General features: G+C 39.5%; 2 protein-coding genes and 1 pseudogene across 3 annotated transcripts; all 3 read left to right on the forward strand.

Moving 5' to 3' along the window:
* The first annotated feature begins 1,826 nt into the window (after nt 1-1,826).
* LOC306741066 (ceramide synthase 2-like) lies at nt 1,827-4,648 on the forward strand (annotated as a pseudogene). The gene is made up of 9 exons: nt 1,827-1,835; nt 2,287-2,403; nt 2,484-2,543; nt 2,900-2,950; nt 3,035-3,120; nt 3,259-3,390; nt 4,097-4,203; nt 4,286-4,437; nt 4,543-4,648. The product of its transcript is annotated as a ceramide synthase 2-like (transcript).
* A 1,970-nt stretch (nt 4,649-6,618) lies between these two features.
* On the forward strand, nt 6,619-11,832 carry cfap161 (cilia and flagella associated protein 161; the record flags this gene model as incomplete). The annotated part of the gene is made up of 8 exons (XM_079223319.1): nt 6,619-6,690; nt 9,481-9,570; nt 9,687-9,904; nt 10,010-10,091; nt 10,577-10,612; nt 10,825-10,947; nt 11,064-11,137; nt 11,646-11,832. The coding sequence occupies 8 exons, from the start codon at nt 6,619-6,621 to the stop codon at nt 11,830-11,832; spliced, it is 882 nt and encodes a 293-aa protein (XP_079079445.1).
* A 4,652-nt stretch (nt 11,833-16,484) lies between these two features.
* Nucleotides 16,485-22,354, forward strand: LOC306741553 (high affinity choline transporter 1-like; the record flags this gene model as incomplete). The annotated part of the gene is made up of 8 exons (XM_079223859.1): nt 16,485-16,668; nt 16,775-16,888; nt 18,132-18,287; nt 18,377-18,525; nt 19,085-19,231; nt 20,275-20,428; nt 21,511-21,728; nt 21,839-22,354. The coding sequence occupies 8 exons, from the start codon at nt 16,485-16,487 to the stop codon at nt 22,352-22,354; spliced, it is 1,638 nt and encodes a 545-aa protein (XP_079079985.1).
* Between the last annotated feature and the right edge of the window lie 1,632 nt (nt 22,355-23,986).

A 23,986-nucleotide genomic window follows, 5' to 3' on the forward strand; every position in this document is an offset into this window, starting at 1 on the left:
CTGGAAGACAAGGGAAAGGGACACATTTTGGAAAGGGAGCGGGAGGACTATCCAGATTAGCTTCTCCCGTCTGTGCCTGGAGACCTCCGTCTGTCCTCCGTATTTGCATACATAATACCTGGGGCCTGACGAGAGACCATCTCGATCAACTGAACGTCCTTTTGATCCTCTTAATGTTCATGGAGATGTTTATACCACTCAGTGGTTTAGGGCTGACCCTGCCAAGGAGACTACTTGACAATTTGGAGAAAGACTGCTCTGAAACTCTTCCTATCATGCTCGAAAACAATACCAATTGAACTTAAACCTCTTCTATTTCCATATTTTGTATTATTATTAAATTTTTTGATGGTTTGTTTTCACAGCTCAATAGCCACTGCTCCTCTGTTTATCATCCACACACATGCAGCAGTGCTGCCTTGTAGACCAGATAAATAAGGACACATATACAGCACAGCTAGTATCAACACTTACGCTTGTAGCTCTACTGTTTATTTTTAGATGTTTTGATATATAAAAATGTGAAATTATAATTAAAAAAAGGACACATATTTTGATATCTGCTTTTCTCTCTGAAATCTCAAGGTCATATATGTTCATGTTGCATGATAGACTCATTCACTTTGATTACTGACAGCAAAGGCAAAATTGAAAGTATTATATTTTTTGCAGACGAATTGAAAGAGAATATAAAAGACGCCAATAAACAACATTTATTTTCAGAGATGGCAAGCTGAATAAAGTTGTCAATACGAGACTAACAGCAACACACCATTCATAACATCATGAGTAATCCTAAATTGGAGATGGTGACAGTCTATTGTGTTGTCTCTGTTGCCCCCCTCTGGTGTGTAGTGAAACATTGAGAAATGATTCAGTGTGCTGCTCTGCATTTTGATATGTATGCTCAGGGATGTGTTGCTTTACTTGTGTATCCCTGTTTCATTTTCAGTGTTCTCCTGCAAAATATGGGAAAAAACAATTACCAATGGTAATTAATCAGAAATATTTCCCCATAGAACCGGAGCAGGGAAAATAGTTCAATGTAAATACTGTTACTTTTTTTTATTGATATGTTGACGTTTGAGAGTGAACATATATGATCTATACAGGGCTGTTATCTGATGTGGATTACATGAAGTGCAGTACATGAACTATAAGTAACAGACTGTAGGCAGTGGGCAAACTATGGGCAAACTTTAGGTGAGTGTGTGTTTTCAGTGTGTGTACATGGGCATGTGCATACATTAATTAATGGCTGTATTCTGTAAACATGCTACAAAGGACTGAATATTCAATCCCTTTGTAAGTAAACTGGAGATTTTCAGTTTAGTTTTAGGTTTCAGACTATATTTTACTTTAATGGACTTGTCACACGCACTCTCTGTGTGTTCACCATCTTCCTCAGCTTCCCTCTCTTTGGTTGGTACTCAAGACAAAATTCCCTGCAGGTATGTGCTCCTTTTCTGATGCTGACTTATTAACTAACATTAACTTTCAAGGACACACTAATATGAGTAATACATGAATTATATTGAATTATTTATAACCTTAATTTCTCATTTTGAAGGTAGTTTTCTAACTGCGAATAACATGTTTTTATCTACACTCTGTTATGGGCAGAGTCCAGAGAAAGGACTTTACTTATCTTCTAATCTTCCCCCCTTTGAATTGCTCCTCACCCTTCTTTATCTTCCTTGCCCTTTGATATATATTGTCTTCATCTCCAAATTACTCACGTCCTTTGTGACTGCATGTACTCAGAGTAAGTGTACTGTAAGAGAGCGGAAGTGACCACCGCTGAAAATTGGCGCTGTAGATTCAAGATGAAGAAAGTGATGCATTTTGGGTTGTGAATCCACATAGACCAGATCCCTACAGTAGCTGTTTCAGCACCAGCCTGTGTCCATTTTTTTTTTACTGATTTGGCTGCTATGCAGTTAACAAGAATGCACACTATTTTGGCCGGCTGACATTGTTATATGCTATATTTAATCCAGTCTTATACGTTGGCAATGAAAAAAACTACCTCTGCAGCCATACACAAGCTCCATTGCAGGTATTTTAAAAGGGGCATTTCACTGAAAAACAGAGGTGCTTTGTTGTTCACATATAGTAATGCTAATCAACAGTCACACATACAGTATATACAATTTTGCTGACATGATTTTGTGTGGTATTAACAATAATTCAATTGTTCTCTTGGTGAGGAAACAAACATTACCAAAGTAAAGTTTGGAAGGGTGGAAAGAGGGTAACAACTGGATTGTTTCCCTTGTGTCTCAGGTTGATGTGAGGTCTCTGTGTAAGAAGACCAGCTGGTCGGAAAGGAGAGTTCAAGTCTGGTTCAAGAGAAGGAGGAACCAGGAGCACCTGGGGCTTCACAAGAGGTTCTGCGAGGCCAGGTTTGGGTTTGACTGTGCACTGACTTATGAAGTGTCTATGTGTAAATATGTAAAATGATTGTCCTTGTCTGTCAACAGTTGAAGATGTGTATTTTTTATTTTTTTGCATTTGTCTGCGGACTCCTAGCTTTCTATGATGTAAGTAGCTTTGGCTCATTTGTATGTTTTACCACTATTATATTACAGGATTTGTCTCTGGTGTCAGTACATTTTTTCCATTGCACACATTGTTTCTTTTCTGCTTTGGCACAGTTCCCTCTTTCTTTATTTAGTTTGTCTGTCTCTTGTTGGGTGTATCACTCTGATTTCACTGTAATGTGCAGTCTGGGAACCTCCTTGTCTCCTTATCTCATATCTCTTTGTGCTGGTTATTTTCTCACGCTGGCAGTTGACAAACATATATGAGAATGTTAGCTCGTTGGCTAACATTTACCGTTTCAAGGCTATCCCCACCCCCTCACATGTATTTCCCTCTCTGTTTTTGTTGGCTGAAGAAACCTTGGCTTTATAATCTGAAAGAGGTTTGGGCAGGCTTCCCTAAACAGGTAAGTGTTGTTGCCATTGCTATCAGGGTGACTTGTATACTACATTATGCAAAATATAAGTGTGTGTGCTATGTGTCCATGCAGTCCATGCTGCCATCTCAGTACTTGTATTACCTCTTGGAAATGGACTTTCTCTGCTCCTCAGCCTCACATTTGATGTGAAACGGAAGGTGAGTATGCTGATAACATCAAAATTGAAGTACTGCACACAAACCAAACCATGTATTTCCCTTTAATTGCATAAGGATGCATTACATTCTGAAAGTTGTTGTGTCATATGCACACTGCTGTATTTATGTAAGACTATAAACTTTAAAGAGCAGATGATTCATCACATAGCCACACTCACTCTTCTAAGTTTCACTTGGATTTCAAACTACATTCGTATTATTGAAACCCTTGTGATGGCAGTTCATGACTCTGCTGACATACTGCTAGAGGTCAGTGCTGTTTTTTTTTTACATCCGTTCATGTGCAAGCTTATCTGAGTGATATCTATTGTCATAGGCTGCAGAAGATAACTGTGATTTTGAATGGCCATAGTTCTGCAGCAACCACAACAACATTGCATAGCAGAATTTGTACATCTTCAAAGAAAAGCATAATAATTAGCTTCAAAGGGAATAAATGTGTTTTAGTAGCTGTGTCGGTAGTTTGATGCAGTGCCTAAAACGTGCACTCAAGATATTGTAGATAAAACCTACAGAACTCAGGTGTGATGACCCACCATGCTGCATGAACATTGGTTAGACTTTGAATAGCAGTAATCTTAAAGCGGTAACTGTGCCCCACCATACCTTTCTTGACATGTTCTTTTTTTCATATTAGCAGCTCCCTATCAGATTCAGAAACATGCTGCCTACATTTCAAGATGTCGTCACTATTAATGCTGGAAAAGCAATACTACATGACTTTAATTAACGTACTGCAGTTTTTGCCAAAATTGAACACATGTATTTATTATATTATGTCAACCTCCTTATTAGCATAGGAAAATAAATATCCCTCTTATATGGGAACAATCACGTGATTCAACTAAAACTCACTAGCAAACATGCCTGCAGCAACTTTATGACAGACTATAAACTATTCCTTTGAAGAAGCAAAAAAGTGAACATGATTGTTTTCTCTATTTTTATCTCACAGGGTGCAAAGGTATTCAACTATGCCAAGTGGCACCAGACTGCTAATGCTAGGTTTGTGGTGTTTACAGTTCTCTTCATGCTGACAAGACTTGTCATTTTCCCTTTCTGGTAAGTGTGGGAAATGAACGGATGATGCATGATGACAATCTAGGAATAATGTGTTAAAATACTGTTTGCATATCTTCTACAGGCTGATACTGTACATGGGTGTACCCACTGGATGAATTTACTCCCTTCTTTGGCTACTATTTCTTCAATGTGATGTTATTGGTTCTTCAGATACTTCACCTCTACTGGGCTGTTCTCATATCACGAATGGCTTACAAATGTATCTTCAGCAAGGTGTGTTTACATGTGTCTCTATGTTTATATTCATTTATGTGAAGCAAATTAATGAATTTATAAGTCTTTTCAACCTGTTATCTCTGGCTCATCTTCATCCTCTAGCTGGAAGGCGACGACAGGAGTGATGAAGAGGAGGTTGACAGTGACTCACCGAAGGAAAAAAAACACAAATGGCTCTGGAGCCACAGGCAGGGCCAATGGCCACTGACACGTACAGACAGACAGAAACAGGGAAAAGGGGAAAACGGACAGCAGGACTGATGGGTCCTCGACTCATTCAGTCTCGGTTGCATCTGTTTGAAGTATTTAATTCAGCAGTATATATCATTTCCAAAGGAACTGTGAATGATTATACATAAACTGATTTGCTGCATGGTTTTGGAATTCACTGAATTCTGAACTTTTAACAAGTTGTACTTATTATGAAATAGAGGAAGACTCCTTTTATAAGTTTGTTTTTTTTTGCATTTTTGTATGTTGTTGAGGATAAGTATGATGATAATGACAATAATGACTGTGGTTTTAACCTCCTTGTGAGAAATAAACGTGATGATGAAACTCTCAAATGTATTTAAGTATTTATTAAACAGTAATGTTTATACAATTATATACATTTCCTATTTTCATGAGAATTTGAAATAGTATAAACAGGTGTAAAATGTTCTAAAATATTTATACTAATTGTATTTGAGTGGTTTTCTTATTTGCTTTGATGATACATAAAGAATGCATGGGACTGTTATCAAAGTATGTACTTTTCAAAGTATGTACTCTACTATTATCAAAATAGTAAAAAAAAATTGTCCAAAATGTGGATTTACCTTTTCAATAAAATGACGCAATCCCCTTTTTGCCAAGTTATGGCAAAGTGAGCTAATTTAGTGAAACAATGGAAGAGAGCACGTGGCAATTGTCTGGGCCCATCCATCCATAATTTTGTAAACTGCATCAGATGACACTGAACACTTTCACTTTGCAGGGGTGTCTGCAATGCTTTAAAATCATAAATGAGGGATATTTCTGTAGGCACACCTATAGCATATGTGTTGTGAGTAGGAAAACAGTCACCTGGAACAGCTGCAGCATTCCCTGCTGAAATGGGATCAGAAGGGTCAGTGTGAGCATCACATTTCATAACAGACAGTTTTAGGGAACAGTATGGCTTCTAGCAAGTCGGCCACGAGACGGTGTTGAGAGGTGCTGACATTTCCAAATGATGTCAGAAAGCTTCTGTGTTTCCACAGGCCGCCAGCGAGAGTCTGTGTACATTTTAACTGTTTTGTCGGCAGCGAGTTTACAGGCTTCTGTAAGAGCCACAGGTTACTGTTAAGTACAGACTCTAAATTACTTTGACTTGTATCCATCTTCTCTGGTTAGTTGTTTATGGTAACTTCAAAACAATCTGGTCCAATCAAGACTTCGTTCAACTTGAAATAATACACTAAATTGTCTTCACGTACTACAAGTTCACTAGGACACATCTGTCCAGCATCCTTATGTGCAAGATTACAAGTTTACCACTTCTAAGTGTCTGTTCCATCACAAAATAATGTATCACCGCGTGGGATTCTTTTTCCAAGGTCCCAGCCTTGGTATTTGCTTCTGTATCCATGAAAGAGGGTGAGATCAGGATGACACTATAACAAGTCGGATATGAAATCCAAGATGATAAGATAACATTTATTAGTTGGGTTTGGTGAGTTCAGATGGCCTTGTCTGCATATGCTTAGGGTTAAGCGATACAAGTTATATCACAAGAACAACACGATAAATTGCCACAACAATGACACGTTTATCCCACGTGTGGGAATGTGCTTGTTTGGCACATCAAGGCAAAACCAAAGCACAACAGGAAATGTTTTTGGAACTGAGAGTTACTGTTTGTGTATTTATGTTTTACAACTTTATATTTCAGTACTTTCTCATGAGCTTGTCCTGCTCGCATGGGATGCAGAATGAGCAGAAATATCAAGAGATTTCGCTCTGGATATCAATTGCTGTACCAGCACGCCCTCTCGCGACAATAAACGAGAACTGAGCGAAGACGACTTTGTCATCAGTTACCATCGAAACCACAATACACAGCACGCGAATGCGAAATGCATTGCGCCAAACACCAAAAGTAGGTTATCGTGTTATATTATTAGCATACAGATAGTTGTCTGCATTATTGCCAGAATGGCTCATATGAGAACATATCGCACCAACGTGAGGATCGGAAACTGGAACGAGGACCTGCACTTAGAAGAGGTTTGTTCAAAGTAAAGCTCTCAACTTTTAGGTGGCAAAGCCGACGTTTCGTTACACACCATCTCATCACGGAGCCAGGTGTGTTGTTTAATTAACGCTAGTTTTTTACCTTCGTAGCCGTTGTTTGAAACCGCCAGGTGTATCGTAATGTGTGTGTGTGTGTGTGTGTGTGTGTGTGTGTGTGTGTGTGTGTGTGTGTGTGTGTGTGTGTGTGTGTGTGTGTGTGTGTGTGTGTGTGTTATACAGTGACACCCTACAAAAAAAATAGTATTGGGGGGATATTAAAAAAAAGGCTTGATAATAAATAACAGAAAATATCTACATTGTGAGGAGTAAAAGGAATGTAAATATTAATTGAGTCTGGTTTGTGTTGTTGTATTGCACATTTCTATTTACACAGACACAATAGATACACAGGGAAAGAGAAATGACCTTGGGGCCATTCAGTAAAGAACAAGATTGAATAACACTGAATTTATCATACTGCCAATATAAGGAGCTTAGCACAAGAAAGATGCCTGAAACTTGACCTACTGATGACCCAATGATATTGGTAATATCCCTTTAACGACTCAGTTACCCCCTTTTTATATTATTATTCATAACTGCCTGACAGTATCATAAATATGCTGTATTGGCTTGTTCTCTTCATTGAGACAAATATCAAAATCAGTTTTATTGTCCGAGTCTGCGTGCACATTCAAGGAATTTGACATTCAAGAGAATTTGCATATCTTTCTCACTGCACACAGAAATAGAGATAATACTTTACCTATCCTGCTGTAATCCTGCAAATGTCCCCACTTTGGGACTACTAAAGGATTATCTTATACATATCTTATTGTATCTTAACAACCAGGGACAAGGACAGAAAAGTGGGTTAGATGAAGGTATTCAACAGACAGGAGATATATGTACTGTATTTATACCTATTATTTCACTACACATCTAGTGAAAGGATAGGTATAAATATAAGTACTATGTAAATATATGTAAAAAAAGAACCAACGACCAACAGTAAAAGAAATATAACATCTGCAGTCCAAGTGTTCTGTAAACTATAAACAATACAGAACAGAAATAAATTGTTTACTCTTTATATATGTATATATATATATATATATATATATATATATATATATATATATATATATATATATATATATATACATATATATATATATATATATATATATATATATATATATATATATATATATATACCTAATTGTACAATATATATGTATGTATATACATATACATATATATATATATATATTGTACGATTAGGTACAGTGCATAGGTGGCTTTATACTGCATAGACTGTGTGTAGTATGGATATTGACAGTGACAGTCACTGTCCGTTACAGTTTGTTCTTCTCCTGTTTAGTGGCTGATCCAAACTACACAATGTTTAACGTACATCAACCTGTGGATGCATGTTAACTTCCTTAGATGGCGCATGAAGTGCATTCTCGCTGGGCCTTTTTTTCTGGTAGTGTTTATGTTGGAAGTCCACTTCCTGGGAGGTAGGTGCTTTGTCCCAAACACGTTCAGCCTTTCACAGCAGTTGGTCGTTGGTGTAGATTAGAGGACTAGAGCAGTGGGGCGAGCACAGTGTTGATGTTTCAGGTGCTGGATGTGATTTGTTTTCAGTCTCAAGTTTGTGATCCAATGATAGGTGAAGGATGGGACAGTGAGCTGGGTGAGTTTGGAGCGGAGGACCTTTGGGAAGATAGTGTTGAATGCCAGTAAGTCCACAAACAGGATAATTATGTATAGGCAATGTGCTGCTTGACGTAGTTTGGTCCCATGTTAACTGCATCAACCGCTGACCTGTGTGCCTGGTAGGCAAAACTGCAGGGGGTCCAGCAGGGGTCCTGTGATGTCCTTCAGACACCGGTCTCTCAGAGGATGTCTGGGCCTCTAGTCCTTTAATGCTGTGATGGAGGTTTTCTTAGGGACCTGGAAGATAGTGGAGCGTTTGAAGCAGGAGGGGACTTCACATAGCTCCAGTGATCTCTTGTAGATCTGTGTAAGATGGGGGCCTGCTGGTCAGCAGAGACTTTTCGACAGGAGAGAGACAAGCCGTCTGGGCCTTGTTCTTATCTTCTGTCTGGGAAAGAGCTGACACACATCCTCTTCAAATATCCTGAATGCAGGTGCAGTGGAGAGGGGTGAGAAGGTCCAGGTAGTTGTATAATGAGTCAGAGCAGGTGAAGAGCTGCAGTATAACACATTCAGCACATTGGCCAGTTGATGGGACTCTAGAGTGTGGAGGGGTGGTCTTTTGTAGTTAGTGATGTCCTTTCAGGCTTTTCCATACTGATGAAGGGTCTTTTTTTTCTTTCTTTTTTTACTTTTTGGAGTAGCTCCTCTTTGCTACACTGATCTCCTTTGTCAGTGTGTTTCTGGCCTGGCTGTACAGTCATCTGTCTCCACTACCGTAGGCCTCGCCTCCTCCATGGCCTGACGTTTGAATCGGCACATTTCCTCACAAAACACATTGTAAGATGTTGCAGTGTCAGTTAAGTCATCCAAGTATGTAGCTGCAGCCTCAAGAACACTGCAATCAGTGCAGTCAGAGCAGGCCTGTAACTCCAGCTTTGCCTTGTTGGTCCTTCTCTTCACAGTATTTTCCAGAGGCTGAGCATATTTTAGTTCGTAGAAGATGAACCAGACAGTGATTAGGAGTCCTTTAATGAAGTGTAGCGGGGGTCCAGTGTGTTATTATTCTGGGTGGGACACTTGATATACCGTCTGTAATTGTATGTGTTGATGTTTTTCCAGGATGCAAAGAAAGACTATCTGGAGAAAAAAAAGAGGGGAGAGCTTGTTGGCCAGAAAGTAGACTTCCTGAGAGAGAACATTTTGAGACCGGTAAAAATAATTTAAGCTAATTAATAACACCATAAATAGCAACAATAATATCACAACGATGATGGGCATGGCAATGATGATGATAATAATAATGGTGTTTGTTCATGTGTGTATAGGTGAATCTCACGATGACAAATGATGGAAGATTGCACTTTGGGGATGTTGTGATGCTGGTGAACATGGGAGGAGTACAGAGGGAGTGCAGTGCAGTGAGCATCAACGCTGACATCAACGGTTTGAGGAGGATTCCTTCGCCTGGCATTCAAGCCCCATGTGCAGTCAGTGCAGGAAGAGGTATTCAGGCTTGCGTGCGCACCGCCTTCATCATTGCCAGGTACACGCACCAACACACTTAAAACTGCATCAACAAACGCCTCAACACTCATGGCAATAACACTCCTAGATGTAAATGTCTGTAATGCTGCTTGTGTGATGACAGTGTTGACGGCAGTCCTGAAGGGTCGACTCTGCATTATGAGCAAAGTTTTGCTCTGAAAACAACAAGTGGCTTTGCCGGTGGTGTAAGTGAACTAAGACTCACACACACACACACACACACACACACACATACGCACACACATAATTAAGTATTTTACACAAAGGCTGGCAGCTATATGAAAGAGGCACCCCGGTGATTTGACACATGTAGCCAGTGAAAACAGTTGTGTAACATCCTCTGTAGCCCTGAGGGGAGCTTTTTAAAGTTTAAGAAAATAACCCATGAAACCTGTTATTACGGATCAAAGTTATCTCTGTTGGACTTGGAGGCTATGTTTTAATAATTTAGTTTATTGTATTATGTGTTCTCTTTTTTGTTTCTGTAGAGTAGTCATTTAAATTCAGTTTCACAATAAGGTGGCATGGTTATGTTACATAGTGATTTTGGACAACAAATGTAATAACAAATTATGCCCATCAATACTTCTATGTCTGTCTGTCTGTCTAGAAAAATAAACAATAATTAACTAACTTTGTGTTCACACATTTCTCTTCCTTCCCTCCACAGCTTTACCTGGCAAGTGACCTGCAAAGTTTTCAAAAGGTAGATCAATTTTTAACGAGAATTATGTATTGAAGACCATCGAGTAGAATACATTACACTGAACAACCACCATCTGTTATGAGAAGTTTAAGAAAGCTGAGCTGCGAAAATCTTACATCTTGCATGAAACGCAAAATGCAGCAGTTTTGTTTGTCCTTTTCACTGGATTTTCTTCTATTGTCAGTCTCATATTATTGTGACTTAATTTAAAGTATGCCAAGAAGTCCCGGCTACAAGAAGTAAACTTGGATGACAGCAGTTCCTTTATGTCATGGTGGAAGATAATCCACTTTGACCCCCAGGAGAGGCTTGAATATGAAGGTCAGCCTGTCCCAGTAAGTATTTAATGGGTCTTCATGGTTAACTATTACACCTGTTGCAACATCGTCATTTTGTATTCTGTTAAATCTGTAGCTGAACTGTAACTTTCCTTTCGTGATCGTTTTTACAGGTGAATGTGAGCGTGCTGATCATACACTGCAAGACAAACCAGGCTCTTGCTGTTCTGGGAAATCATGTTCTTTGGTATTTTTTCACATTTTCATTCTAAAAGTAACCCACAACTATATATTATCGTGTTAAATGTGATAGTAAAGCTTTCAATTTAATGTTTGATGTCAATTTGGAGGTCTACTGAAGAATTGGCAGAAATAATATCTAAATAATATGTGACATCCAAAAAGGAGATACCAGAGCAAGACAACTGCAATGTTAATGTAAGTCAGCTATATGTAGGTATAAGCAAACAGCTGGATAGGCCTTTTGTTTTTACAGTGACATAAAAAAACCAACTCTGACCCAGTCAGTTGTAGCTTGAGACGAATCTGCTTTCCTAATCCAAACTAAATATTTGATATAGCTTAACAAAAACAATCAGTCCTGTCAAAATGTAACGGAAACACACCATGTAGATTCACTTCAGTCAAGTTGCAGTCAGCTTTTCACAGCTACTTAAAAGATGAGGACCTCCAATATGGCATTTAAAAGTCATGTCACAATGCCTGTTCTGCATGTAACAGTTGTGTCTCTGCAGGACCACATATGACAAAGAGTATGAGCTGACGGCTCACACCTTCCTGGACTCGCACAAAGCCGAGCAGGACAACAACCACTGGATACTGTGCACCTCTGACTCTGCAGGGAAAGAGCTCGTAAATCTCACCCACCCACAGTCAGCGGCCGACAACAAGGAGCTCACACAGGCAAACCCTGATATCTAAATCCACCGTAACACAATTCACAGTAACTTGCAGTAACAAGTACAAATACGACCGATAGATACCACATCATTAATAACACCTAAAGGTAAAATAAAGGTTGTTTTTGTTATGTTTGGGTCACTGATTTTTCTTCTTGTACAAAGAGATTCCAGGATGAACTCCAGCCAGCACGTTAAGGTCATTTGATACACATTAGCCGGCCCAGCCGACAGGAGGCTTTGTGGAAAGAAACATTTGATATGTTTCCTCAAACAACCTCTCTATTGTTTTAGTTTGGCGGTAGCATAAGAAATGGCATAAGAAAATAGCATAAGAAATGGATTGTGATATTGGATGATTTGGGTCAATTTCACATGTATTTGTAATTTTCACTGAAATAGATTTTATTGGAGATTTTGATTAGATGTAAGGCAAGGCAAATGTATTTGTGTAGCACATTTCAACAACAAGGTGATTCAAAGTGCTTCACATAAAAGCATTAAAAACATCAAAACATAATGAAGAAGAAAACAAGATTGAAAAACAATTAAGAACATTCATTCAAAGATTAAATACAGTCAAAAAGCTACACATTGAATGAAATAAAATGCAGTAGTGAGATACAGAAATGTATTAATATCCTTGAATCTGGTCAATTAAAGGCAACAACAAACTGAAAAGTCTTTAATCTGGATTTAAAGGAACTGAGGGTCTCAGCAGACTTGCAGGGACCTTGTTCCAGATATGTGGAGCAGAAAAGCTGAACGCTGCTTCTCCATGTTTAGTTCTGACTCAGAAAGTAGACCCGCCCCAGATCTGACCTGAGGGGTCGGGAAGGTTCCTAAGGTAGCAGAAGATCACAAATGTATTTCGGCCCAAACCATTCAGTGCTTTATGAACCAACAGCAGGATTTTAAAGTCAATTATTTGTTGGACAGGAAGCCAGTGCAAAGATCTCAGAACAGGAGTGATGTGATCCACTGCCCTGGTCTTAGTGAGGACTTGAGCTGCAGCTGCAGGGATAAAGTACAGGTTCTGCCATGATGAAAGGTGCAATGACTTACAACAAATAATAACGTTAACAGGACTCTTTAGCTGACTTGATGCAGCCTTTCAACTTTTTGTGTGTGTTAAAAAGTATATACAAATATACTTAAATATAGTAATGTTCTAAGTAGGAAAGAAACACACTGTACATCCCCGCAAAACATGTTTGATTCTTCCTGCTTATGGTCCCTTTGCACTTGACCTCAATATTGACTCCATACAGCTGCACAATATAGCCAGTGCTGTACAGATAGTGTCACCTTTCTGGCATCACGTGTCTGCATCCCGTAAACACTGACCCGTTTTTTCAAAGGTGTGGGGCTTAATGATACCGTAATTCCACGTGGTGATGAATTATAAAACTAGTCTAGGAGCTATCTCAACAATAGATAACGCTGTCATTTATTACGGCCTATCAACCGGGCTGCGTTCAAGTAAAAAAAAACGTTCTGACAACGCGGATTTGCAACGATTGCGAACCAGCTGTTTCGTTTGAGCGCAACGCTTCACGACAGCGTTTGAAATCATGTGTGTCACGATTACGCTTTCGATCCGGGGGAACCAGCCCGACACGATGTGAAGGAGACGCCAACAGCACAGCCGACACGCCGCCACATCAAATGGCACACGTTGTGTAACGTTTGGGCCGCGCTGAACGCCTCCCCCGTTTCAGATGGAGACAGCCGAGGCTTGAACAATAGCGACCCTCGGGCTGAGCAGCAGATGCGCTGAGGACAGGACGCCGGCTCCACGCGCAGGTAACGTTTCGTTACAGGCAGCACATGGGGGCTGAGGCCGGTTACCATGCATGCTTCATTATGCTGTGTCTGCAGCTTAAAAAGACGCACATCAATTAATTAAATCATTAGATTAATTCAACTCATTTGGTCTGCGTGTTTTATTCTCACTGCGGTTCACGTGAAATAGTTAAAACAGTGGACTAGCTAACCCACGGTAAACGTGCACTAACGTTACCGGGATATAGTCCGCGGTTCCGATTTCAGCATGACTGAGAATACACGCATCTATTTGAACCTGTTCATATCTGATAACACTAATAATGTATTCTTGTTAACGCATCTCTATGTGTATGATGATGAGGAATAATCATCATCTCTGCATCTCCATGGTCCTTTAATCGGTAATGAAATGCAATGGCGTTATTTATGAGATAGACACGACTTATCGACGTTAATGTTACACATTATATAAAACAAAGACATACATGGTAGTTCTTATAAATGCGGATGATATATATATATATATATATATATATATATATATATATATATATATATATATATATATATTATCAGTGAATGCTTTCTCGAGTTTTGTGATTGTTTTAGGTTGATGTATTTAACGTAATGGGTGGTCTAAATGAGGTATCATAACGTTGTCATGTTCCTGAGTAACGAGGTATTTGACGTTATACCTACACGGTCCCTGCGTATTGAGGGGGAACTGCACTGATACAACGTTACATTTCACAGAGATATTCACTTTTAACTGTACTAATGTACATGTCGCAGTTATAGTTGCATTGCAACTGTTACTTACAAAACACACGATTAGCTTATAAACTATAATGTTTTGCTGGAGATGAAACCATCCTCCTCTGCTGCCATACATTATCCAACATTTGAATACCCGGAAAAACACAAGTCCGCCTGCATAAAGATGTAGACTTTTACTTGTATTGGTTATATTGTGGTATTGCTATTTACTTAGTTAAATAATATTAATGTTTAATATTGTGTTTTTATAGTATGAGCAGTTTTACAATATTCAGATTAACATGATTTAGCTTCTGTTAAACATTTTTTTAAATACAACTCACCAAGTGACTTTGTGATAAGTAACTGTTGGGACTAATAAAGGAGTATCTTGTTTGATCTATTATCTTAAACTAATACATGATTAAGGAATGTGGCTCGGTGAAGGGTGCATAACAATAAACACAGTAAGACATCATTTAAAAATAGAAAATATGAACATTTATGATAAAATATGGCAAACAAATAATAGTATGTCAAAAACAAGTATATTATTAAAGTGTCATGTATTAATGGAGAAGAGATGCAAGAGTATGTAACTGTAAGAGACTGTCCTGGGGATGTAAGTGTCAGAGTCAGTGGGGGTCCCGGGCTTTGTTGATGAGCCCGACTGCAGAGCAGAAGAAACTGTTCTCGTGGCGTGAGGTCTTGGTCCTGATGGACCGCAGCCTCCCACAACCATCTACACTGTCTTCAGAGCATTGAGCTCTAAATTGTTTAGTCCGCACCGGGTCACCAGATGTGTCCAATGAGGGTGGTGCCATCCGCAACTTTCAGGAGTTTGACGGACTGATGACTTAACCAATATCTACTGACAAAAACATTATGTGACTGATGTTATCAGTCAGTCTACGTTGACACGTGCAGGCAGGGATAAGATGACCTGCTTTTGACAACCAGGAAGAACAATGTCTGTAAAAATCATTAACAAACTACAATGCATAGAATACATTCCTGCCAAACTACACTACTTTGCTAATCAATCGAAACAATACAATGTGGGTGAAAGAACCAGTTATTTGTGTTAACTACTCAACTATATTCTCTGACAGCTTTACTTAACTGGAGAAGTTCTTTAAAGGAACATAATGTGTGAACTCAAACTAAAATAACTGCTAAAAATTACAAAAATAAATTACATAGCTCTCTCTAGAAAACTTGTAGTGTGAATTTACTTAAAAATTACGAACCTGAACTTAAAGTTAAGCACTTTAAAATCACTGCTGGGAAAATAACCCTGTTGGAGAAAGACTGAATTTCGGTGGAAAAATACTGGATAACATTTTCAGGTGAAGAAGACGGCATCAGGGTCTCCGAGGAAAAAAAACAACGTTGCAATCCTCCTCTTTCTGCCTCTGTGCCTGCCTGCACGAAGGGCGGAGTCGTGTTTCACTTTGAGTTATCTATGTGAAGCTGGGTGATTTTAATCAACCATTCATGCCTGTTGTGTTCTGAAACTGTATGGTGTCTGGAGAAATGGCAGAGGTTATCATGTTGGATTAGTTAAAGGCAGGTGCATTCTCTGCATCACAGCAGAGACTGTGTACACTACTTCCTCTTGGGCCACCCACATCCTTTTTTGAACCCTTTTCTCAGCCATGATATGGCTTGTTCAGTCAGGAATACGAGCAGATGTGCTTATTTAGGTAATGCCATGGTTCAAGTAGCAACCTATTAGGTGAGTGACTGAACAAGTGTTTTGAAAATTGGTCACATTACTCTGGCATAAGTCTTGTCACGCTGGGCAAAATGATGAGCTTGTTTAATTCCTTCTATCAGTGCTGTAGTACAACATTCTGTTCAAAATGTACCTCAAGTCACTGACAGTTGTTTGGCATACAATAGGAGGTCTCAGGATCAGTCATTGTACAGAGTGATGGGGCCCATGCAGGTCAAGTTCAAGTTGAGACTTAGTTTGTATAAAAGCGTGAATCTTTATTTTAAGGGTCTCTTCCTGGAGATGGCTAAAGACTTTAGTACTAACACACCACATTGTTGACCGTTGATAAACTAACTACTTTGCGATGTTCTTATTGTGTTTTACATGTTGTGTTGTGTAACCAGACAATCATGGCTGTGAATGTCCCCGGACTCGTGGCCGTGGTGGTTTTTTATATTGTCATCCTGGGAATTGGGATCTGGGCATCTCGAAAATCCAAGAAAGTGGAGAAGACATGTGCCGGCGCGAAGAGCGAAGTTGCCATTGTTGGAGGCCGCAACATCAATGTCCTGGTCGGGGTTTTCACCATGACAGGTAGAGCTTTTACTTAGTCATACTTGATGTACTCATTGTCTGTGCTCTATGCTCTTTTCGCCGTGCTACAGTCTTTGCTTGACTATTTTCTTTGCTGTTCTTTTAGCAACATGGGTTGGAGGAGGTTACATCATGGGAACTGCTGAGGCTGTTTATTCCCCTTCTCAAGGTCTCATCTGGGCTTTGGGGCCTCCTGCCTATGTTATCAATTTTATTTTGGGTAAGTAGCTGAAACAAATGAAGCCTCTGTATGATAACACACAGCAGATGAAGAGGTGATGGATATTGGAATAACTTATTAAACCACTCCAAGAAATTGTCTGACATTTTAACAAGGTTGTTTTATTGTTTTGTTGAAGTAGTAGCACCCTGTGGTTGTGTGTTCAGCCTCACACACTCAAGTATCATATCATGTCATTCATATTTTCAAACTCTCCACCACCTTATCTTTAGTTAGTCTTGTTGTGGCCTTTCACCGATCTCAGTATGCAGTGGATTAGATGCAGGGTTGACCCAAAGTCTGTCAATCATTTCACTGCTTCAGAAAATGCAGATCTCTTGCCTGACGTTGCACTAAAATACACCACAAAGTCAACCAACATGGTTAATGAATAATCCACATACTGTATGTATTGCGCCATAGGTTTCTTTATGGAATTAATTTCCTTTCATTGTCAGTGTTAGACATGTAAAAGAGGGACATGCTATGGTACATGTGGAAGGGATTGTACTTGAAACTATAAAACTATTAAGCAGCAGATACTATAACTTCATAAATCATGGCCACAGAGTTTAAGTTATTCTAACCAGGGAAGGCCACACATTGTCCTTATAGACACTCATATGGTGCAAATGGCCTTAGCCGGCAAATTAAATTATGCAACAGCATTATTTCTCCCACCAAGGATTGTTGATCTATCTGGGCCTTCAGGCAGACATTCACATGTACGTGTTCACACCAAAGGCAATTTTAAAATGTTCTACTTCATCTAACCTGCGTGTTCGTTGACTGTGGGAAGGACCAACCCCCCGAGCAAAGGGGGGATTTGTACACAGCCATTTCCACTCAAATCCAAACCCACGACTTTCTTCCCGTGAGGTGCACAACCATGCAGCATTTTAGTGGAAAAAGGAACTGAAGACATTTCCGCCGATACCTAATTAGCAAAAGAAAATGAGTTTCCAGTGGCCATGGTGGCATCTAAAATGAGAAAGAGGGAGAAAACCAGATACTATTCCCATTTTAAGGAATTTTGCAGTTCTAGCGGAAGAAATTACTGAAATGATTTATCATTTGTTGTTGATGTTTCTCCATTGTTTATTTTAAATGGCTAATTGACTAATTGATCATTTTTGCTCTACTTTAAATCATTAGAATATTTTTAATGACATAAAAGCATTTCAAGTTCTATTTCCCTTCAACAGTTTTTGTTTGTTTGTTTGTTTCCTCTCTACTTCTTCAGGAGGATTGTTTTTTGCCAAACAGATGAGGTCAAAGCGCTACGTGACCATGTTGGATCCCTTTCAGCATCGCTATGGCAACATGTTCACTGCAACACTGCTGCTTCCTGCTTTGGTCAGTGATATTTTGTGGGTTGCCTGCATCCTTGCTGCTCTGGGTAAGCAAACTTAACGCTATATGATTCTGCCATAATCCATCACATTGCTTGTATCGCATCTCTGATTGAATGTTATGTATTACTTGCAGGAGGAACAATGAGCATAATTCTTGGGCTGTCGTCTGCCATCTCCATCATTATCTCGGCAGCTGTCTCCATCGTCTACACATTTTTAGGTGGTCTCTACTCTGTGGCATATACAGATATCATCCAGCTTTCCTTCGTCTTCGTCAGCCTGGTAAGAAACTGAGAAATACAGAAGGAATGTAATAAAATAGCGAGTGACAGAAATGTCATTCAAACATTTACCATAAGTCTATGGAAATAGTAAGGATGGTTAGAAGTAGAGACTCAACATTGTCTTTTGAGCAGTATAAAATGACCAGAAATCAGTGGAATTGCTTTGATAAGTTATTTCCCAAAAATTGGAAAACAGTGGAATATATATCTATCCAACATTTTCCCCAAGTGCCCACAGGGTTTACCAACACTGGAAGAAGCTATGCATATTAAACTATTTACATTTTTACAACCTCTTCTTTTAACCTCTCCGATCCTCTCCTCTCTGTGTCCAGTAGCCAGTATGTGTTCAAGGACCATCGGAGAGATGAAAATCCAACATTCATGTCTGTTTTTACAGCTTCTGGCTATGATGAATGGTGTAATTTGGGCAATTACTGGTGGGTTTTGGGGTTCAGAGTGAATGCATTCAAGTTAAAGAATGTTAACAAATGTAAGTGATTCAAAAGCTGACTTGTAACAAGTTTTGCTATAACAGCTGTTTCTTTCTGTTTCAGTGGCTCTGTATTCCTTTTTTGATACTCAGTCCTGCAGTTACTCACATCTCGCACACAGTCCACCTCAACCAAACACTTGGAAACTCATGGATTGGAGAGTTGAAGCTGGAAGATGCAGGAAAATGGGCGGATGAGTTTCTGTTATTGGTTCGATTTCAAATTGTATTTTGTCTCCCTGTGTGTGATTGCAGTGGAGTTAGGGGATTGAAGTGACACATCCATAGATGTATGATTGCACATATGCAACGACAGGATTTTCTCAAGCGTCAACATCTGGTGCTGAGAAAAGCAGTTTCCTCAAAAGGCCACTTGGGGCATGGCTCCAAAAGCAAGTCAATCCCCACAGAGCCCTGTGTTAAAATAACTAAATTTACAGCAAAACTAAACATGTTTATGGCCTGGTACCAAAAAGGTTTCATTCCCAACAGTAGGGGTGTGAATTGTTTTAATCAATCACCCAATTAAATTATCTTACGGCTTAAATGAAGGCCCCTTTTTAAGTGTTAGGAAGTATTGTCGCTGACAAGATGGTGATGGCCGGAGCCGACCACTTTGAACTGCACAGCAGCTCTTTAGACACCTACAGGGACGACATGCCATATGTCCATATTTTATACAGTCCAGGAGTATACTGTATCTTTATTGTTGGCTTCCAATACATCGCTGAAAACCTGTAATTCATCATTGGAGATGAAGAACATTCTGATGTCAAAATATCAATGTTTTCTATTTGTGTTATTTATTTGAACAAAATTGTCATAATTCGACTATATGATCTGTCATGACCCATGCCTGTTCGTCTGATGTCTTTGTGTGTCAGCTGATAAATTACAGCTCTAATCAGGGTACAAGGCAACACCAGACATTTTTTATTTTCATAGCAGGAAAAGGCCACGTGCAACTATATATAAAATGGCTCTCTTCTATTCCAGTGTCTTAGTACGTCATGACAATGTGAGTGCTTTTCCTACTGTCACATGCCACAATGTGTTCTTTGATAAAAGGTCAATTGAAATAGCACTTCAGTTTCAAGTTCAAGATACCTTGAGCCATTGTAGCTATTCTATGGAATCACATAGTGCTAAATATACTTAGAATTAAGGCTTTGAAATATAATGTAAGGCCACACTAATCCATCCATCGATCTGTTCACTAACAAAGCTTGTGGTTTTTGTGCCTGCATGTTTTAGGCTTTAGGGTCACTGGCCTATCAATCTCTATACCAGAGGATCCTCTCTGCAGCCTCCTCCACTCAGGCTCAGGTCACCTGCTTTGCTGCTGCTGGGACAGTTTTTATTATGGGAATCCCCTCAATTATCATTGGCACAGTGGCTGCCTCTGCAGGTATACATGAATGTTAACACTCAATTGCGCATGCACAGTACACACACACACCAAGCATTCATCATTTTACATCAGTTCAGTTAGGTCCCTACTATCATGGTAAATGGCACGGGATGACTTGTACACGACCGGTCAAAGGTTTGGAGTCACCCGCCACAAAAGCTTGATCCACCACAGCCTTGTTCCGCTCTCCGCCACTAGAGGATGACTGAGAGGACTGCTCTGTATTTGTCATGTATTTTTCATGTGTTTGTCATGCTTTTAGGTTGTAGAAATTCCTCTTGAAATAGATGTTATTTTGTATGAAAAGTGTTTTGTACATGGAGAACAAACTGCTGTACAATGGTTCGACCAGAATGACAACTGAAAGGACAGAAAGAGAACAAGATCCCTCTGAGCAACAGTTGAATAAGAATATAAGGGATCACCAGTCATTGGTCAAATGTACTGGAATGTACCCTTAAAAAAGGATACATTCCTGTTTCGGTGTCAAGTGTCGGAGTATTGGAATTGGATCAATGAATATCAGATGGACAAACAAATCACAGTGTAAAACTATTTAATCCCACCACTTAGTAGACTGCAGAGGGCCCAAAATATTTAGAACCAAATGTACCGTTGAGTTTCAAGAATGAGCTTGGGTCATTTATGCAAATTCAAAAACAAAGGGTATTTGGGGGGAAATAGTTGCAACAGTATTCTCCCCTGTGGGGACTTTGACTAAACAGAAGTTTTATTCAAGTAATTCTTCTTCTTCTTTTGGGGCCAAAACTGTTACAAATGTAAATAATACATTTAGTGTCTGAATTATACTCTTTTTCTTATCAACAACATCAACATACCAGGTGTGTCCAAACTTTTGACTGGTACTGTATGTGTGTGTGCAAAATCAGCATATCATACTAATTAAGTTGGGACATTTGCCTTCTTTCAAATAGTTTGCCTCCTTCTCCCCTGTGCTTAATTATATTTTGATGCCATCACCATAATCTTAAAAGCGTCTTCCCCTGCCATTATTATTCTCCTCTCAAACTTGACTGTCTCTTTCTCTACCTCTATGTCTTCCCCTCCTGTTCTCTAAGACTGGAACCAGACAGCGTACGGTCTACCCCCTCCTTTTGAACGAGGGGAGGCAGGGAAGATCCTGCCACTGGCCCTGCACTACCTCACACCCACCTGGCTGTCAGTGTTAGGCATTGGTGCTGTGGCTGCAGCAGTTATGTCCTCCATGGACTCTGTGCTGCTGTCCTCAGCATCCATGTTTACACAAAACATATACAAGGCAACTTTGAGGAAGCAGGTGTGTGTGCGCGCGCGCATGTGTGTGTGTGCGTGTGTGTGTTTGTGTTTGGTTGAGCATAATGCAAAGTAATTGCATTTTTATTGTCCCTCTCCTCTCTGTTCTTGCAGGCCTCAGAGTGGGAGCTGCAGCTGGTGATCCGTATTAGCGTGCTACTGGTGGGCCTGGCGGGAACAGGCCTGGCCTTTGGTGATGACAGCGTGTTTGGCCTTTGGTTGGTAAGCGGGGACCTCCTCTACTGCGTGGTCCTCCCGCAGCTCGTATGCGTGCTGCACTTCGGCCGTGCTAATAGCTACGGTGCTATCTGTGGCTATTTAGTAGGACTGCTTCTGCGTGGGCTGAGCGGGGAGCCGCTGCTTGGGATCCCTCCTCTCATCCTGTACCCCGGCTGGAGGGAGGTGAACGGAGTTATCGTACAGTACTTCCCCTTCAGGACTCTTGCCATGCTCTCCTCTGTGATATGTGTTATTTCAGTGTCCTGGCTGGCGGAGCTAGGCTTCCGTCACCAACTAATTCCTCAGTCCTGGGATTTACTAGGGGTGTTTGACGAGAAAAAAGAGGCAGACAAGGAGCAAGTACCTGTTCCTTGTGAGGAAAAGAACTGTGTCCTTAATACAAAACTCTAGGCTTAACTTAAGTACAACATCAGCCAAAGTATACTCAAACCTCTTTTTATGCAAATTCCTACCAACCTTCTTCTCTGCACATTTCTTACATGTACTGTATATTACACGTTGTTTAATACTAAATCATATGCTTTATATGCACCAAACTGACCAGCAGTATGTGGAGAGTGATTCAGGAAGGCATTGATGTGTGCTGGGTGTCTTTTTTTAACAGAAGAGGATGAAGGCCACATATGATGACCTCAAGATTCTGATCTTAATGTCAGAAGTCAATTTTTTCCACATTGTCCTACACCTCTTTAAATTAAGCTTTTTCCTCAATTGTTTATCACTGGTTACACAACATTTTTGTAGTTTCCTAATTAGGTCTCCTCCACCTTTTCAGTAAATGAAGGTCAACCCAGGTGGTGTTATTTATGTTATCAATGTAATCATTGTTGTACTTTCTAAGAAGTTCTGTCTCTTTGCATTTATCCAGCACTGAGGGGGACCAAGCAATCCCATTTGTGATGCAATACTTGAGATGCTGAGGTTGAGTATTCCTCACAAACAAAAGAATCTAGCAGCAAGTGCCTGCTTATTGAAGTATTTTCCATTATTTCATGTTTTAAAAGGACCATTATTAAAGGCAATCAAAATAGAGAATTTTAACTGCTATTTTTTAGATGTTTTGTGATTGCAAGCGTTCATAAAAGAAAAAAACGTATCTCTTTATTATCTTTGAATCTGATGGAATTTTGTCTTTGAATGTGTATTTGTGTGTGTGTGAGAGACAAGAACGCAATCACAAGTTACTTGCCCTAAGTTTTACACATTAATGTACATATAATAGACCACAACTTTTGCTACATCACCTTTAAATGATAGTGGACCGTTTGCCACCTACAGCATTGATTTACACCCCCGAAAGGTATTTGCCTTTTTGCCTCTATAGCACAGTTTTAAATTGATGTTCCAGTGGTATTTGACATTTGCTCCAACTGTAATACAGCTGCAATGCCACCTTTGTATCAACAGAGGGCAGCACCTAAACACTGAAAGGACCTACCCAGAGTGAATCTCAGAGATGGTGCTAACCAAAACAAACTTCCGTTTGACACTAAAAAAAAAAATTGATAGAGACATTTGTAAAAAGCAAATTGGTTCAGTGTGACTCACCTACGGTTGCTCGTGCTGCATTTACGTCCAATTCAATAGAGGAAAGATTTTTTTATTTTTTATTTGCTTAACCACTCACTTTACCTCAACAACATATCAGAAGACTTTCAAACACAGGCTCTCAGTTTTATGACTTTATACAAATAAATGTATTGCCTAACCCAAAACTAAAGTTATTGTTATTTTCACAACATAAATGATGCCTCAAGTGGAGCATATTCGCTCCTGTCACACTTTGCTTACGTATTTGCACAAAGTATTTATTATCAGATTTAGTCATTAAGCTTCAAACACATTATATGTAATTATTTGGTAACAGGACTCAGCTATTATAATGTTGTTTTTGCATTTTATTGTCTGGTTATATTTTTAAACTAAAGCAATACGAGAAACACACACATCTTAATATTTCTTTAAATGTTTTGGTATTTCCCAATATAGAGAAGATCATGGTTAGGGATATGCATATTCACC

The sequence above is a fragment of the Taurulus bubalis genome, assembly GCF_910589615.1.
Source record: "Taurulus bubalis genome assembly, chromosome: 9".
NCBI lineage: Eukaryota > Metazoa > Chordata > Actinopteri > Perciformes > Cottidae > Taurulus > Taurulus bubalis.